General features: G+C 35.1%; 1 protein-coding gene across 1 annotated transcript; it reads right to left on the bottom strand.

Annotated features, from left to right (window-relative positions):
• Positions 1-374: 374 nt before the first annotated feature.
• On the bottom strand, positions 375-18140 carry asz1 (ankyrin repeat, SAM and basic leucine zipper domain containing 1). The gene is made up of 13 exons (XM_026287514.1): positions 17931-18140; positions 17679-17778; positions 17470-17592; positions 15610-15724; positions 8505-8616; positions 7910-8044; positions 7678-7799; positions 6994-7066; positions 6503-6559; positions 6220-6332; positions 2701-2806; positions 2106-2219; positions 375-735 (listed from the first exon to the last, which is right to left on the bottom strand). The coding sequence occupies exons 1-13, from the start codon at positions 18036-18038 to the stop codon at positions 574-576; spliced, it is 1440 nt and encodes a 479-aa protein (XP_026143299.1). The 5' UTR covers positions 18039-18140; the 3' UTR covers positions 375-573.
• Positions 18141-20144: the final 2004 nt, after the last annotated feature.

The raw sequence follows: 20144 nt of genomic DNA on the forward strand, positions 1-20144 counted from the left end.
TCATAGACAACTTAGGTAACATTTTCAGAACAGGGCTTTCAGAAAACTGCTTGCACATGCCATATTACATTTCATTTTCCCCTCATGTTTGAAAATGAATATGTATCAAGCAATTGTTCACTTAAACTGAACATGACTGACCAAGTAACCAGCTTTTATCATAAATTTAGTTGTAACGGGGTCCTGCATCTGGAAATGACATTTCAGCACCACAGACAGCGACTGGCTATGACTTTTCTTTTTTGGGCCACCAGGCAAAATCAAAACACAATTTCCAAAACACAAAATGCTAATTGTCCAGGTCTGTCCAGCAGATGCCGCTGTAATAGAAGTTGACAACAGTGATTACAAACAAAGTAAAGAGACGGAAAACATAGTTTGGGAAAACTTTTATGAAGTTCGTTGTCTGAAAAACCAAAAGAACATTTAACATATTTACTTGAATAACAGTCTAGAGTAGCAACACAAAAAGGGTGATCATAACATATTCTTAACCTAAATCTAGAACATTCAATTATTAATAAAATACTGAGGTAACAACTTAAAATACATACATCACTGCAATACATAACCTCAAAAATAGTTCAGTTTTTTTGATTGTGACAGCACAAATAGAAGCCCTGCTCCAAGCATTCCAAGTCCAAGCACAGCAGCAAACCTCTTGTGGGCCTTTCCTCTCTGGCCATTATTGGAAACTGGTTGAAGAAGCTGAAAGTTGTATTCTGTGTGATCCGTCTTAAGAGAAAATAAGGATTAAAAGAGAATAAATTATTATTATTAAAGCACACAATGTATACTAGCACCATATACTGTTTGCTTTTGAAACTTAAAGAAATGGTTCATTCAAAAATCTAAATTTGGTGAAAATATACTCATCTTCAGGCCATTCAAGTTGTAGATGTAGTTTGTTTCTTCATCAGAAAAGATGGAGAAATTTTGCATTACATCTCCCAAAACCCAGTATTTCACATTTCACATGCTTACTCTCCAATGGATCCTCTGCAGTGAATGGGTGCCGTCAGAATGGGAGTCCAAACAGCTGATAAAAACATCCCAATACACAAGTAATCCACATCACTCCAGTCCATCAATTAAGGTCTTGTGAAATGAAAAGCTACGTATTTGTAAGAAACGAAGCCATTATTAAAACATTTTAAACTTTAAACTGTCACTTCTAGCCATAATCTGAAATAATGCTTTCTTCATTCCATCCCCTATTGTCCTCAAAATCCACCAACATATTTGATTTGAACAGTTTTTGCTTGTAAACGGTGCATGATCTTTGCATATTTCTATTCTGATTTAGGCCATATCATTTTTTTTTTACTGGAGAAAGCGGTATCACTGACTTCAAATAGATGCAATGGTTTAAGTTAAAAACATTTTTGTGGACTTGTTTCTTACAAACTTTCAGATTTTAAGGTTCACAAGATATAAACTGATGGACTCAAGTCTTGTGCACTCTTATTACTTGTGGATTACTGTGATGTTTTTTATCAGTGGTTTGGGCTCTCATTCTGGTGGCATCCATTCACTGCGGAGGATCCATTGGTGAGCAAGCGATGTAATGCTAAATTTCTTCGATGAACAAACAAACTCATCTACATCTCTGTGGTCTGAGTGGGATTCAATCTTATATTCCACGGTTAAAACTCTCCCAAAACCCAGTATTTCACATGTGTTGCAGCATGAGTATCAGTTATGGTGAAGTGGAATGTTTCTTATGTCAAAAGAAAAAACATCAGACAAGAAAGCATTCTATTAAGATTCTATTTTGATGGGCTGCCACAATCAAATGTTGAACGCTTGGAGAACAACAGGAGTTAAAACAAGCTACAAACATGTTTGATTAATCTAATTTCACATTGGAGATTGATGAGAGTTGTAGAAATTTCCTGGAATGTGCTAGCGGATAACGTCCTCAGTTTATTTGTTCACAAATGATTACACTTCATCATCATGAAAGAGATTATAGGAACATCTAAGAGGGATGAAACGGCTGCCCCTGTTGCGCTCGCAGTATTTTTACTAGACAAAACTATTGTAAATAGAAGCGTCAGAGAAGAAGAAAGATGAGGACATGCAGGAATGTGGACATGACTGACCTTGCTGAGCAGGGTCTTAAGACAGAGAATCTCTTTCTGGAGGTCTCCTGTCTGAGTTACAAGCTCGGAGCAAAGGGCCTGAGCCTCTTTCTTGGGATCACACGTAAGAACAACCTGTCAAACAAAGGCATCACAAACAAGTAGGCACGAAAAGTGAGATACAATAGCTCCGTCAGCCTACTGACACCTCAGCTGAAAACACTTGAAACGACGTCAAGTTTTAAAATACAATTGAACTCATTTGTTCCCATTCATTCAAGACTGTAGTCATGGATAAAAATAAAATTGACAATGTCTATACATTTCCCTCATATTTTTACAGTGTTTTGTGTGCAACCATTTAGCTAATATACCGTTATTTTAATTATTTTTATTTCAGATCCACTCCTAAGCAGCACATAAAAATTCCAAAATAACTGTTGTTGGTTGCTTTACATGTCTCTCTCTAAGTAGGTGGTTGGTCAGAATAAAGCAATGTAGACCAGACTGCCACAAATCAAAAGCCTGGCTGTATGAGACTAAAGAAACAGACAGGAATACTTCTAACTGGTCATGCTTTACATAGAACTTAGACACTTAAAAGAACACAACAGACCTCAGCAGGGCTACGTGGGAATCTGCTGATGACATCCTGTAAGGTTTCTGTCAAGTAACAGCACTGCTGTTTCAGGCTGATCAGAAAGTTAAGGAAATCTTCACTCCTGAGAAAAAGAAGACATTTCACAAATGACACACTTTGTTCATGAACGTATGAAGTAGTTAAATAAACTTTCCACTTCCTTGAGTGCTGCAGGGAAGACATTTTTGTAGGCCAAAAAACCCGGAAACGAGTTAGCACTTCTCATTGCCCTGATGGGTTTTTGGTTAAATGCCTTAAATAACACAAGCTTAAGACAGTTTTACTTTTTATTCTATTGCATAAAATACAACAGTAATTTGCAGTGTGCTTTTTTTTTTTTAAAGCTTTTATACTCATTTTTAAAAGTTCATTTATTTTAAGTAAATCAACTCAAATTGTGTAACTAGTGTATTAAATAAATTCAATGCATACAGACTGAAGTCTTTGGTTCTTTTAATTGTGATGATTTTGGCTCACATTTAGCAAAAACCATCCAATCACTATCTCAACAAATTAAAATACTTCATAAGAACAATAAAAAAAAACAAAAAAAAACATTTAGTGAATTGTTGGCCTTCTGGAAAGTATGTTAATTTACTATACATGTACTCAATACTTGGAAGGGGCACCTTTTGCTTTAATTACTGCTTCCATTCAGCGTGACATGGAGGTGATCAGTTTGTGGCACTTCTGGAAGTGGTGGTATGGAAGCCCAAGTTTCTTTCTCAGTGGCCTTCAGCTCATCTGCATTGTTTAGTCTCTTGTTTCTCATTTTCCTCTCGCCAATAGCCCATAGATTCTCTATGAGGTTCAGGTTTGTGAGTTTTCTGGCCAGTCAAGCACACCAACACCATGGTCATTTAACCAACTTTTGGAACTTTTGGCAGTGTGGGCAGGTGCCAAATCCTGCTGGAAAATTAAATCAGCATCTTCAAAAAGCTAGTCAACAGATGGAAACCTGAAGTGCTCCAAAATTTATTGATAAACGGGTGCAGTGACCTTGGTTTTCAAAAAAAAACAATGGACCAACACCAGCAGATGACATTGCACCCCAAATCATCACAGACTGTGGAAACTTAACACTGGACTTCAAGCAACTTTGGAATGGACTCCTTGTGAAGTTCACTCAAATCTTGAATCGATTTTGCTTGACAATCCTCATAAGGCTGCGGTTCTCTTGGTTGGTTGTGCATCTTTTTCTTCCCCAATTTTTTCTTTAACTCAACTTTCTGTTAACATGCTTGGATACAGCACTCTGAACAGCCAGCTTTTTTGGCAATTAACTTTTGTGGCTTATCCTCCTTGTGAAGGGTGTCAATGATTGTCTTCTGGAGAACTGTCAGATCAGCAGTCTTCCCCATGATTGTGTAGCCTAGGCCCTAGTGAACCAAACTGAGAAACGATTTTGAAGGCTCAGGAAACCTTTTCAGATGTTTTGAGTTGATTAGTGGATTGGCATGTCACCATATTCTAATTTGTTGAAATTGGAGGGTTTTTGTTAAATGTGAGCCAAAATTATAATTAAAAGAACCTAAAAGACTAAAACTACTTCAGTCTTCATGTGCAATTAATTTATTTAATACAGGAGTTTCACAATTTTAGATGAATTACTGAAATAAATGAAATTTTCCACAACGTTCTGATTTATTGAGATGCACCTGTAGGTACAAAGATTATCAGGGACTTTAAAAGTCATCACGCCTAACTGATTTGGTTTATTAATCAAACTTTTGAGCAGCTTAGTGGTGGTGACATTGAACTCATGCACCGTGACATAATGCTGGGTGATACACCGGTCCAAATGGTAAACCAGTTTTATGCAAACAGTACACATTTTTACAAAAACAATTCTGCTTTCGCTATACATTTTGAAATTTGTTTATAGTCTATGATTAGCTTTTTACTTCTGCTTATTATATTAAGGCTTCAAAATTCAGAAAAGTTTGTGTTCATTTGTGAAGATTATCTTGATGAACAAAACATGTAAGAAACATAAAATCACATGTAAGAAAAAGTGGTTAGACTTTACAGTAAAGTGTCATTTGTTAACATTAATGTATTAACTAACACGTGACGAACACGAATTAACAATGAACAATACACTATTTATTATTAATATTTGTTAAATGTTAATTAAGAAAAAATACAAGTTTTCATCATTTATGTTCGTTCACAGTGCAATTACCAATGTTAACAAATACAACTTGTTAATTTCAGCATTTACTAATGCATTATTAAAATCACATCAACTAAGATGAATAAATGCTGTAGAAGTATTGTTCATTCTTAGTTTAATTTTAACTATAGTTAACTAATGTAAACTATTGAACCTTATTGCCCCCGAAAAATGTTATAAAATGTATATATCACCAAATGGTATCAACCAAGTGAAACCATTGTTTACTTTAATATTTCCTTCAGGTTCTCTTTATCCTAAAGTCACAAACATTGAAAGCTGAAGCAAATGTTTCTTAAATGACCAATGGTATCACTTAATTTGGTGACAGCATTCTTGGCGTACTTCTGCCATCACTTACAATTTCAAACTCCTGTAATGGCTCACACATACCACGCAGTGTTGACAGTGTTATCTTAACAGAGCATTTCCCCAAGCAGCCGTTTTCTTCTCCTAACACTCTGTCAGATCCTGTGGTAAACACTGTCAGACACTGGGGAGTTACTATCTCCTTCAGGACGGAGAGATGGGCTCTGAGTGTCACTTTGTTAGTTTTTCTATGACTGAATGAGTGATAGGCTCTTGTGGACGACTAAGTGCTGGGTTAATGCCACCGTCCCAACAGGCACCATGAGCAGATCCATCTATTTGTATCAGGTCACATACACTGCCAATTAGCGGATATATTTTAAATAATACAACCACTCAAAAAAAAAAAAAAAAAAACTGCTTAACAGTTAAAAATAACAGTTCTTTTGCTCTAACAATAACTCTAGTATCAAAGCTAATGAGTTATCATCCGGAAACAACTTATGAACTGCTTATGTTTATATACATCTCATTAGACAGGAAATTAACTATGGCAATGAATGTATCTCTATATCCCTTTAATGTGTGTTTATGGAGCAGCTATCAGAAGAGGATTTAACGGCACAATTTACTGTGTGTTCGTCTGCCCTCTCTGTACCTCCCTGACATGGAATAAAGAAATTACAGATTGATTAGATTCACTAAGCATAGACTTTAAAGTCAAACATGGCCTCCAACCCGCCTACTCGCCATCATCCATCAGAATCCGGAGCATGCAGAAACGGCACTAGTTCATTTCTCACCTTACAAATCATTACTAGAGCTTAAACCATTAAGGCAGGCTTACATGGAAGCCTTGTCAAGACACTGTTGTCCTGCTACGAGTTCTACAGCACTTTAGCTGCACTACAGACTGTTACCAGCATGGGAAACAACGTTTGGGTTTGATGTGGACACATAATAAACATGCAATAAAAGTTTAGATTTGCTTGAGGCTAAATGAACTTTACCCGCTGTCTATGTTATTAAGAGGCGTCAGGGTGTCCAGATCTACTTTATCAAGGTGCATCTGCTCCATGGTGCAGAGAATCTTCTTTTGATCCTCAGGATTAGTTACGCCAATCTAAGAGAAAGAGAGCGGATTTATTGTAAACCAACATTTTATGGGAGATATAACCTATGGAGTTTTTTAGATGTATATCTAAAAATATGTATATTTAAAAAGTATACAATTCATATTTTTAGCTATTTTTTTATATTCTCATACATTAAAAAGGCATGATCTAAATTTACTTTTTCCAAGTCCCCCTTCTCCATGATCAACAGGTCACTCCAAGTGACATCATTTTCCTGCCGGTAAAAAAAAAAAAGACACAGAGTTGACACGAGAAAAGGGATATTCAATAGATAGATAGATAGATAAACAATAGTTATTACCTCAGAAAATCAACATTGCAATTCATTTACAAGGAAGGTGTATGGGGCAATCATACAGTACTGCAAATGAACAAATTTTAAAAGCAACCTTCATCTACAGGAATTGTGCTGGTAACACACAACCATAACTTACTTAATCCAACAAAACTACTGCCAAAGGACAAAAGGACAATTTAAATTATTTCAGAGATCAGCTAATAAACATTTGAATAAATAATTCATGTAAACATATTAACAGAAATTTAAGCTTAACACTTCCGGTAACACTGGCCCCATAGATTTCTATTGTTAGTGCATTACAATAAACATTTATTTAGTGTAATGGTAAAATAAATCGACTGGCTCACCACCATGATGTCTGAGAGATGATCCAGATTCAGACCATGAAGCAGAAGTTCAATATCACTCAGCTTGGAGAAACTAAGATCAAACAAAAGAATGAACCCACATTTACAATACTGTCATCTGAGACCAGCTGCTTTTTTGTTGATTTGTAAAACGATTAAATATAGTTTATAGTGAGGACCAGCATATGTGACTTATGCTCTTCTGCTGCCCCTATATACACACACACACACACACACACACACACACACACACGTGTATAATGAATACATTTCATATACCACTCAAAAGATTGGGATTTTTTAAAAGAAGTCTCTTATACTGATCAAGGCTGCACTTATTTGATTAAAAATACAATAAAGTTGTGAAATATTACAATTTAAACAGTTTTCTTTTTCTATATATTTTAAAACGTAAATTATTCCTGTGATGGCAAAGCTGAATTTTTGCCACCCATTTAGTGTCATATGATCCTTCAGAAATCATACTAAAATGCTGATTTGTTGCTCAAGAAAAATTTCTTCTTATCACCGCGAAAACATTAATGAATAGAAAGTTCAAATGAGCAGCACTTATTTGTAATATAAATCTTCTGTAACACTAAAATATCTTTCAAAAAAGCATTTTGCTTCATTTTCAATCACCACCAGAGGGTGTTACAAGCCAAGTCACAGACAAAGGCTCACCTCTCTTTGCAGGCAGAGGAAGGATCAGGGTTTTGATTGAGGAATTTATACAGCGCTTCAGCTTTGGAGGGTGCATTGCCATTTACAGTAGAGAGATCTGTAGAATCAAGGATCCTGGAGATCTGAAAAGAGCAATGATTTGAATATTTCTAATTTTCAAGACCAAAAGTGAATTTATTTTAACTGCAGTCTAAAGAAAACATTTCTATGATTTCGGACATAGGACATCTACCTCAGGGTAATTGAACACTTTGGCCATGTCAGCTGCTGTCTTCCCTGTTTTGGTTTTGATGAACTTATCCGCTCCTAGTTGAAGCAGTTTTAACACAGCCGCTTCACGTCCATACTGCACTGCTATTAGTAGGGCCTGCTCCATCAAAATAATATTAAAGTGTAATCCAGGGGAAAATGCAATAATTATGGATAGTCTGTGCTGATAGCCTTGTGGGCAGCACACTAACATACAGTGCTGTTGCACTACGGGTGTCCCGAGTTCGAATCCCAACTCAAGGACCTTTCCTGATCCTGCCACACTATCTCTTACCCACTTCACTTTCTGACAGTTTTGATCTGCCCTATCTTAATAAATGCAAAAATGCCAAAAAGAAATCTAAAAAAAATATATAATATTATCTATTATTTTATATATATATATATATATATATATATATATATATATATATATATATATATATATATATATATATATATATATATATATATATAGATAGATAATAGACACAAATGGACACTGAATATGATAAGATGCAGGTTAAAAACAATATAGAGAAATGTAATTATTTCTACACCTTTATTGATGGTCTTACCGTAAGTCCATTATCATTCTGAAAGTTGAGCTCCGCTCCGTGTGAAACCAGCATATTAATCACCTGACAATAGCCGTCTCTGGCTGCCAGCATCAAACACGTCATACTGCTCCTGAAAAAGGGCACAAAAATAAATAAAGACAACAGAACTGCCAGATGTTACTGCGATCATTCTGATGGCAATAAATCACACATACAAGGGGTTATGTTCTCTGATACATTTATTTTACATGAGCCATTTATTACAGTAATCTGAGATGTACAGTAATTGAACCAAGCTAACGTGTAATAGTCATAAAGCATAGTGACTTGCATCATTGGTGTTTATTTTGATATAAATCACCATCTTAAATCCCTTGAGAGTTTCAGACAGCACAGAAATTCAAGTGGTGTCACTTCCTGTATACCCGTGTACCAAAATTATCTGTAAACAACATGATCTCTCAGATTTTTAAACCAAATGGATTTTGAATGCAACTTTCAAAATGTTTAATTTGCAAAAAAAAATGATATTCTATTTGGAAATTTCCATTTTATTTAAAGTTTTAGTAATACATTTAAGTAATGTTGTTCCATTTTATTTATTAGATTTTTTTTTTTCCCACCCATTATGTTCATATAAAGGTGCATCTCAAATTAGAATGTTCTGGAATAAAACTTGCTCTCATCTGAAAAGGGGACTTTGGGCAATAGTCCAGTTCTTCTCCTTAGCCCAGGTAAGACTCCTCTGATGTTGTCTGTGGTTCAGGAGTCACTTAACAAGAGCAATACAACAACAGTAGCCAAATTCCTTGACACATCTGTATGGCTTGACTCCAGTCTCAGTCCATTCCTTGTGAAGTTCACTCAAATTCTTGAATCGATTTTGCTTGACAATCCTCATAAGGCTGCGGTTCTCTCGGTTGGTTGTGCATCTTTTTCTTCCACACTTTTTTCTTCCACTCAACTTTCTGTTAACATGCTTGGATACAGCACTCTATGAACAGCCAGCATCTTTGGCAATGAATGTTTGTGGCTTACCCTCCTTGTGAAGGGTGTCAATGTCAGTTCAGCAGTCTTCCCCATGATTGTGTAGCCTAGTGAACCAAACTGAGAGACCATTTTGAAGGCTCAGGAAACACTTGCAGGTGTTTTGAGTTGATTAGCATGTCACCATATTCTGATTTGATGATATTTTATGATTTTTGAGATAGTGAATTGGTGGGTTTTTGTTAAATGTGAGCCAAAATCATCACAATTAAAAGAACCAAAGACTTAAACTACTTCTACTACTTCAGTCTGTGTGCACTGAATTGAATACACAAGTTTCAAAATTTGAGTTGAATTACTGAAAAATGAACTAGAATGAACATTCTAATTTATTGAGATACACATGTAGTTTTTAATTTTTTTGGTAGATATTTTAGTACATCAATTTAAACAAAAAAAAAATGAAAATAAAACGTCTTGCCAAGGCAACATTTGTTGAGTAAACATGTATTTTATGGTTTTAGTTCTTGATTCAATGAGAATCACTAGCTGTTAAGTTTAATCATGTATCTTGGTTTATTACAAAAATAACTATTCAATAGAAATTTTAAATAATTTTGTATGATAAACAAAAACTGTACCTCTAGGCTAACAAATTTTAAAGTTACATTTACTCAAAGAAGAGCTACTAAAAAATAACTACGTTTGATATCTTGCTTACTAGGGCACCAAATGAGTATAACCACAGAAGTTCCCTTATAAACACAGGTTTATGATACCCCTGTTTGTAAATCACCCTTAAATGAAACTCCATTCAGAATAATCAAAATCACCATAAAGAGTACTACTGCGCCAAAGTAAACAAAGAAGAAAACATTTTACACCTTACTTAGGACAATCTAGCACAAAAGAGGAACTTTCTAGTCATCTGCATTCAGAGCTTGTGTCACTGTCGTAAATATACAGTTTTATCTACACACACATCACAGTGTGAAACATCACACTCTAAATTTATGGGAAATTCCTGAGGCTATCAATCAACCTGGGTGGCATTTCCCTGAGAACGTGACGGTGGTGAACTTAACTCTACAACATCAGGCACAGGTGAGCAAGGGCATCATCATTCTTCATCTTGACATTATCTCCTCACTATCTACGCATTTCCCCTTCAGTGACAGTATTTGTGACAAATGTGTGCAGTCTTAAACGCATTTTCCCAGGCTGTCCTACAAAAACCAAAAGGAGGAATAAGTAAGCTTACTGAATCAATAAAACAAGATCATAATTGCTGTAAACGGGATTTATCCTTATAACTTTCAAGTATTTACTTCAATGGGAGTAGGAAGAATCTGCTAAAAATGCTTCTCGTATAAATGCAACACAACCAAAACTGATGTTTGAATTCAGAATCATTTGGAAGAATATTATCGCTAGCACGGCTTCTCAAAAGTCTCACTGGGCACATCATCAAATAAACTACATGAAAGAACGGAAGAGGAAGTTGCAGGAGACTTGCATGCTCAGCAAAACATGCTTTGTGTAAGGTCACTGGGCCCATTGACGTCTGGATTTGACTTCTCATTACAATTAAAGCCTGAAACATTGTCAAAATGTCTGCATGTTAATAACATCTCAGTGCCTGCAATGTTGCTTCCTTCTGTGTCACTCAAAAGATGATTTTTTGTTGTTGTTGTTGTTTTGGACCCCAATTACTTCTATTGTATGGACAAAACCAACCCCAAAACCAAACCTCTTAAATGTAAAATATTTAAAATGCCTTTATAAAAAAAGTTAAATATTTCAACAATTTAACAATGCATTTGCATGTTCCTGCTTCCCTGATGTTGGTTAATAGTCACATGACACGCAAGAAAACAGATAAAATACTGTACCGCATTTTCTGCACTATAAGGCGCATCGAAGAGCCTTAAATAAAAAATAATAATAATCAGCCGTGAGCCTGATAATATGGTGCACCTTATGTATAGGTTAAGTACAGAAATAGACCGCTTTATAATCCGGTGCGACTTATGGTGCAGAAAATACGGTATATTCTTATTGTTGATATTTTATATATAGTTATATGCTGGTCTTGTTGTTGTTTATATTTTATTTGTATATAGAGTTGCACAACTATATAATATTTTAGCACAACTAAAATATATTGCTATTATTTTATTTCAAATATTAAATCACAATTATTTTATTATTATTATTTATTTATGCTCCATAAAATGAGTCCACTGTTGTTTTGGACCCCAATTACTTTTACTGTATGGACAAAAACCGTTAAAGCATTCTTCAAATATCTTTTTTGTGAGATCTGCAGAATAAATATAGGTAAAAAAATTATTGTAAAATATATCAAATGTAAATTATTTACCTCCAAAGAAAGCTAAATATTAAAATAATTTAATTACATTTGCATATTGCCGGTTCTCTGTTGGTTAATGGTTACATAATATAAATACAGTAAAAAAAATGTATATTTGTTTAGATTTAAAAAGTATTTATTTATTGAGTTGCACAACTTGGCAAAAGTTATATTGCTGTTAATTTATTAATTACAACTATTATCATCATTTATAATTATTATTAGTTTGACCTCTAAATCTAAAAAACCAAGACATAACTATATTATTGTTGATTAAAATAAAAATGAATAAATGACGCAATACTAAGTGACAATACTCATTTTTCACTTTCAAACATTCAATCCCTCAACTTTGAACATTTGGAATCCTTGAGCTTTTATTTTGGCAGAATACTAGTGAAATGCTGTAAAATACGAATGCATGTAAATAAACACATGGCTGTGCTTCACTATGTGCAACAGACTGTAATTATTTAAATAGCAACCTTTGATTTGATAAATGCACTATGAAATATTGAGATTTCAGTTTTATTTTGATTAACTGTGCAGTCCCATTAATTTCTTATAATTATACAATTGATTAAATTATATAATCATAATGAGGCATTTCAAAAATTACCATAGGCCTGTGATTTCACACGTGAAAGAGAATGGAAACCAAATGTCAAATTTTCGTCTCAGCAATTTTCAAATAACGAATCTGAACTAATCTGAAACAGACCATCTTCCCAAATTATGCCTGGCTTAGTCTAAGCATACTGTTATTTGTTAACAAAAAGATTTAGGGAAATGCAGCTGCTGCAGTTTGTAGGTTATGTATGAAGCACTGAGAGAGCAGAGGAAGAGGATGAAGGTTTGACAGGCCCATCACTGGCCAGCATCTCCCTGTTCCTTGTTACCGATCTTTAAATATTTTGTCTGGATAGGACACAATCACTTTCTCACCAGCCAAGTGAACAACATGCTTGTTGACACTCCAGATCATGTGAGCAGTTTGGCTGGCAGATGATAAGCAGCTGGAGGCTGCCCTGAAAAATGCTTCAGTCAATACACTATTGAGTACACATCACCTCCCAAACAGAGCTGTTAGGAAGACTTGTTTGAAACACTGTCTGGCCAGTGTTAATGTTTTGTAGCTGCTGGGAGAATTTTTTCACATATCCTCAATCAACAGGGCTAGACAGTGCTTGTGACGGATCCAGTGTTAGACATGGGCGCATGCAGATGAGATGAAGGTCTACAGTAAGGTCTTTTTAAAATGGATAACTCTACACCAGGCACGTTTGCTGCAGTCCAAGTCTGATTGCTCCCAGTGCCCCCAGAAGCATTGGTCAGGTTTCACATTTACTTGCTTCTATTGAACCCTGGTGAATTTGCATTCAACTTACATCACAAACTTGCACAACACAATAGAAAACAGAATGTGGGTGTTATATGTGAATGTGTTTTTCAATAAGCACAGCAAAGTGAACAACATTTGTGTTTACTATATCTGCTTGCATTACACTCTTGCCCCAATCAAAGTAAATCATCAAACGGTCCACCCTTACAAGTGTTTTGTTGAACTAATGATACCATTATTGGATGAAACACGTGTGTAAGTTACTTTATTTGCTGAACAAGTGCACACCCAAGCCTATGCCTGAACTAAACTGTACACTAAAGGCCACTCATTGTCCACAACAAGATTCAGCCCCATGACTTTTCCAGTCAGTCATTCATGATAAAATAAGAAAAAAAAGAATATAATTGTTTTTTTACAGGTAGAGATAGAAAAATATCCATTAAATATCCATCCAAAATATCCTATGTACATACACACACACACACACACACACACACATATATACATACATATATATAGTACAGACCAAAAGCTTGGAAACATTTTAACATAACATGTTAATGTTTTTGAAAGAAGTTTCTTCTGCTCATGAAGCCTGCATTAATTTGATCAAAAATACAAAAAAAAACGTAATATTGTGAAATATTACTACAACTTAAAATAATAGTTTTCTATTTGAATATACTTTAAAAAATATAATTTATTCCTGTGATGCAAAGCTGAATTTTCAGCATCATTACTCCAGCCTTCAGTGTCACATGTAACATCCAGTCTATCACATGATCATTTAGAAATAATTCTAATATTCTGATTTATTATGAGTGTTGGAAACAGTTCTGCTGTTTAATATATTTGATGAACAAAAGGTTAAAAAGAACTGCATTTATTAAAAAAATAAAATAAAATAATAATAATAATAATAATATATATTCTAATAATATATTTTCTTTACTAGGTAGTCTTACTACTTTACCCCAAATTACTGACCAGTAGAGTATATTGTTATTACAAAATATTGATATTTTAAAAACATAGCTTCTTTTTTTTTTTTACTTTTTATTCAAAGTATCCTTAAAAAGTATCACATGTTCTGAAAAAATATTAAGCAGCAGAACTGCTTCCAACTTTGATAATGAATCATCATATTAGAATGATTTCTAAAGGATCATGTGATAATGATCCTAAAAATTCAGCTTTGCATCACAGAAATGATAATTTAAAGTATAACAAATTTAAAAACAATTATTTTAAATTGCAATAATATATCACAATATTAAAAAAAAATCTGTAATTTTCTGTAATAGCAGGCTTGATGAGCAGAAGAAACTTCTTTCAAAAACATTAAAAATAGTAAAGTTTCCAAACTTTTGGTCTGTACTGTATATACATACATACATACATACATACATACATACATATTTTTATATTTTATTAATTTAAGTGACCTTTCAAAGTCTAGAAATTATAATTTTTAAATAAGGCTGCCCCAAATATACCAACATAAACAGTTATCAGGGGTTGATTTAAAGTAACTTGATTTTTAGTTGTTTTGGCTTATTTTTAACTAGGCTATCTTAAGTCATCTAGAGGCCCTCTTGGAGGTTTGCTGAGGTCCTCTAGTGGGCTCTGGCCCACTTGTTGAGAACCATTGCACTAAATTCCTGCATTTCTCTTTCAACCACACCAACAGTAGATGCATAATCAATAAAACAGGTAGGCCAATAAAAGCTAGTTTGCATGGAGCAGATCCTATAATAAGGCCTAGCTGAAAGCTTTAGATTTTTGGTAACCCCTGTCACTGACTGGACATATTTACTCAAGGAATAAGTATGGCATCAGTAACTGAAAACTTGTGTATGACTGCGCTGCTACATGAAATAATAAAAGCCCAAACTGACTGTCGTATCAGGAAAAAAGCACTGTGTGCAGTGCACCTTTAATTCAAGTAGATCACTGCATGAAACTGACAAGCACTGAGGCAAATGACCTGAGAAATCACTGTAGTCAACAACAATATTTTTTTAGAAATGCCAAAGAACAAAGTATCTACTTAAGTCAAGTCGGACATAACCTGTTTCAGATGCCAAAAGCAAACAACAAATGGTGCTAATATAAAATCCCCTTTATCCCAATACCAAAATCTGAGATGGCCAGACAATGATTCATCTTTTATTTATCATTAAAATATTGGTGTCCAGGATGACATAAACCCTGAGACTGTAGTGTGTACTGTGAGTTTTTAAAATTTAGATCTGTGTTATGAATAAACATTGCTCATAAATGGCTGTTGAGATAGTAATTCCAAATGAAAGGAGTAGAGACTTGGATGCAGAAACCGCATTCCTTATGTCACGACTTAAGCAGATAGAAGCCAGATTCTGTCAGGAAAAAAAAATACCTAAGATTTAATTTCTTACCTGTTGCAGACATTGGGGTCAGCGTTGCGACTGAGCAGCAGAGCCACACACCTGGAGATCATCTCTTCTGTGGCAGACGCTGCTGTGCAAGCAGCCATCAGAACTGTATAGTGGTCTACGTAAGGAAGTTAGAGAAAAACACAGACATACCACTTCATAATCAAATTATAATTTGCTAAAAGGTTCTCCAGTGGTACTGCTCAAACCACAGGATACACATGTTTGTACATACTTCACGCGAGTCTCATATGGCCTAATGATGTCGGACACTGCTAGTGCTTCAGGCACGTATCCGACCGGGAGCAGTCTCAGTGTTGTGTTGATGCAGAAAGGAGACGCATCTATGTTAGGGGTTTGTGTGTTGTGATGATAGCTGCGTTTAGACTGCAGGAGCAGGTCTGCTTGGGAGTAGGATGCAGACACAGTTTAGTTGCGTCTGCGGTGGAGCGGGAAAATAAATAAAGCTCCAGTGTTGGGCCAACGCAATGACGCCAGCACCACGCTCTGTATACCGCCATTATCAATCACTTCTACATTCTTCCCCTTCTGTGCGGAACACAGACCAGGAAGTGGCAGCTGCATTCACGGTTAATTATTTCCTGTCTAAGCCCGCAGCTTCAGTTGCTCGAGACCCCCTCTGGAACTCTTCTCAGTGGGCACAGTGGAAGTGTCTGCATCACTTCAAGTTGCTCATGTGCCGACATTTGACCGTGACCAACAGATGCATTCAATTTTGAAAAAAAAAATTAAGATAGCCAATGTGTAAACCAAAAACACACCAGCAGATTAATTACACGTTACAATGGCTAGGCATGTGCGTCACAAACATTAAGTAATGACAGATGAAGGACACTAAGGCAAACTCTAATTGGTTTCGATCCTCTCTAGCACGTGGGTTGAAATCAAAAGAATGTAAACTGCTTCAATGTTGACCGTATTAATGAAAACCAAACTATTCCCCCTGAAGGATTAAGTCTAGCCATGCTTTTTTGATTTGATATCATTGGGTTCCTTCCCTGTGGCTGATGCAAAACCCCATCCTCTCCAATAAAAACCCACAAGAGTCACAGGAAGGCCATGTAGTGCAACGTCAGATTGACAGCACCTGCTCTTACCTAGTCAAACTCAACCATTTAAATTGAATTCAAATTCTTAAGGGTGCACTGAATATTTTTTATCTTTTATTCTGCAAGCAAAAGTGCCTCAAAAACCCACACTTGCGGTTTTGGCCATTTGCATGTGATAAGAAGTAGGTGTGCAAGACTGTCCCAGGTCAGTGCTCAGTGCCCTTACCACATGCTAAATCCACACTATCTCTAATATTGATTCATAGTGGTTTGAATATTTGAAGCGAGGTGTATCCCATCATGCTCAGAAGCTCATATAACCCAAAATCTTTTTGTTTTTTATTTAATTATACATTACATACAATTCGGTGGTAATGACAAACAAAAAATATGTTGCACAATTTATTGGTGCAGAGATTAGTATGTGTATTTTGTAAAATGTCTGCAATTGCTTTTTATAATTTCTCAGCTAAATTAAGGCTTCATGATTGAATTTTGTCTGTTACATAATCCTAAACAGACATTCGAGAGTTTAAAATACAAAGCATTGAAATGTGTAAATAAAGCTCTGCAAAAACTTTACAACACTTGAAAACATTGGAAAATTACGTCACGCAAATGTGGGTATTAGGACAAGCCCCTTATCTCATGTGAGTGCTATGTTTTTAAGGAAGATTTAATTACTACACCTTTAAAACCAAAAGTAAAGGTGACAATGCATGCAGAAATATCTTAATACCCCCACAAACCAATGGAATTATGAGTGTCTTTTGACACTTTTGTCTCAATTTACCTCTGCTGAAGTTTGCACTTGCACCATGATCCAGCAGCAGTTCGGCGAGCTCATAGTTGGCCACATGGACAGCACACATGAGAGGAGTCCAGCCAAAGCCGAGCCGTGTCTCCACGTCCAGACCTGTTAGATAACAATGAGAGACGTTCTTAAAATATGAATTCATGACTTGTGTCCACCAAATAAAAGCTATGAATACAAGCACTTACCACTGTCTAAGAGTTCGCGCACCAGGTCGACATTCCCTGCAGTAATGGCCCTTTTCAAGCTGGATACTTTATCTTCTCCATTCACATGTGCTTCCGAGAACTGCAAGCAAGATGAAAACAGGTTGCATTTTTAATCATACAAACAATCTGTGTACATAACTATCTTAAACTAAACAGCCGAATGCTAGCTAAAATATAACACATGTGGCGAGACGAGTGTTGTTGGACGTGGGAAAGAACCTTTTCTTTTACCTCAGCGCATGGTTTTTTGTTATTATCAGAATACCCAATGTCCCACTCGTCGTTACTCCCATCGCTTTCATCGCCAGCTGGAAAGGCATACCCAATCTCGTTTAACATGACTATGACGAATTATTAGGATTATTGCTGTTCACCTAATTATTTGAAACTTCTCATTGATGTCCGACGTAATGACGTATACGGAAGTCACGCCCACGTGTGTATGTTAATGAAACGACCAATGGAGAAGCATTACTCGCTTTCTTAAATCTTCCACAATGGCTATTGTTTTGTTTTGTTTTTACCATGAATGCAATCTAGTGCTACTTCTCATATATAAAGATAGTAATGTCGAGAAAATAAAGCTCTAGCTAAGTGCAGTTTTAGATAAATATTTACTGCATATTCTCCTCTAATCTAATTGGCTGATAAAAACATAATTAAAACCTCGTAAGCATGGCCATAGCCAGCTATGAGGGAGATTTGTATGTCAGTTCTCTGAATGTTTAAAACTCCTAATATGAGTGTCTGCACGTACAATTAAATTTAGACAGTTTGCATTAACGTGAGTTAGGCCTGAGTTGATTACCTGTGTAGCAGTGAGTGAGGGCGTGTGCGCTTTCTCCGTGGCATGTTGCCAGATCTAGCTATTAGAAGCGTTTTTTTTGACTAGTCTTTTCCACTTGTTTTGACTATTTAAAAAGCTAATAAAGTCAGAAGTAACTTTAGTAAGTTTAGGGTTAGCGATATTTGCAAAAGATTTAAAAAAAAAAAAAAGTTAATTTGTTTTTTCATTTATTTTGCATCACTGGCACTTGGACAGGTGACAGGATACCACATTTCTGTCACCTGTCACAGGATAACACATTCAGGCAATGGCAAAAAAAAAAAAAAAAAATTCATATTATTATCCGTCACAAATGTTATCAAAAACAGTAGATTTGTAGAACCTGAAGTAGGTTACAGAATGAAATATGAATAACTATGCTAAAAACAATCATAAGAACATTAGACAAAGTTATTGGCTATATAGCAATGTTATTAATGAAAACTATAACAGTAATATGTTGTTGCATGACTAATAGCTACACAACTGATAAAATTATCCACCCCTAAACAGTATTAACAAATTTCAATGCATTATATATAGTATAATTTAACAATGTTTATCCCTCCAAAACAGAGAAAACGCCTTTCAAAACATCTACATGTCTATCTCTTTTGAAGTGTTTATGTATTGAGTTTGTAGAGATTATTAATTAACCTATAGCACTATTCTTAAACCCCTTCCCAGACCTCACTAATTTTCAAACCGTGGCTACAGCCATGTAGGCTATACAGTATGAGCCTGTGATAGACTGGCCATGTGACCAGCTGCACCCTGAGACACTAGTGTTCCCATGTTGACCAAAGCAGTTTAGAGCATGGATGAATGGATAGACATGTATTTCAGATATATTAAAATTGGAAAGCAAAAAAAAAAAAAAAAAAAAAAAATAAGATTATCTAAAGACATAAACTTCACTTCAACATTTGCAGGAGTATGTTTAACTAACATTGTTGCCTATTATTATATCTGGTTAAGATTGTCAGTTTACTAAAGTCTTCTCTTGTGAATTCATGGATGCTTTAGCTTACCTACAAATTTTTCAGTGAAAACAAAATTGCAAGATGAGTTGGAACACTGAATAGACTTCATGTGATCATTTTTCTCTTTGCAGCATTGCTTATCAAAACAATTACATAATTTACAAAGGCTGCACTGGAAGTATAGGCCTGCAATAAATGTCACTCTGCTGAAATTCTTCTAGGCTTTTTAGGGAAGCTTGAATCATAAAGTTTGGGACAATGTAAGTGAAAACAATAATAATAATAAAATAATTTCAATATATTCATATTTTTCATATATGCCTTTTGCTTTAATGATAGCAGCACTCAAGCTGCATCAACTTAAGTTTGCCCAAGTTTCCACAGACTCAAATTTGCTCGCTCAAGTTTCCACAAGATTGTCTAAAAATTATCATGTTATCCGTAATAATTTAAGAATTATAACGAGTATATTGTGCTTCAGGGGAAGCAAGATCATCTGACCTTTTGAACAATGGAATTAAAATCTATTAAAAATAGCCTATATTTATTCTCCATTAGAAATCAAGCTCTTCTCTTTTATTTTCTATTGTTTTGTTTTACAATATTAAGAATTTAAATCTGTTTTGTCATTAATTT

Source organism: Carassius auratus, chromosome 18 (genome assembly GCF_003368295.1).
Source record: "Carassius auratus strain Wakin chromosome 18, ASM336829v1, whole genome shotgun sequence".
NCBI lineage: Eukaryota > Metazoa > Chordata > Actinopteri > Cypriniformes > Cyprinidae > Carassius > Carassius auratus.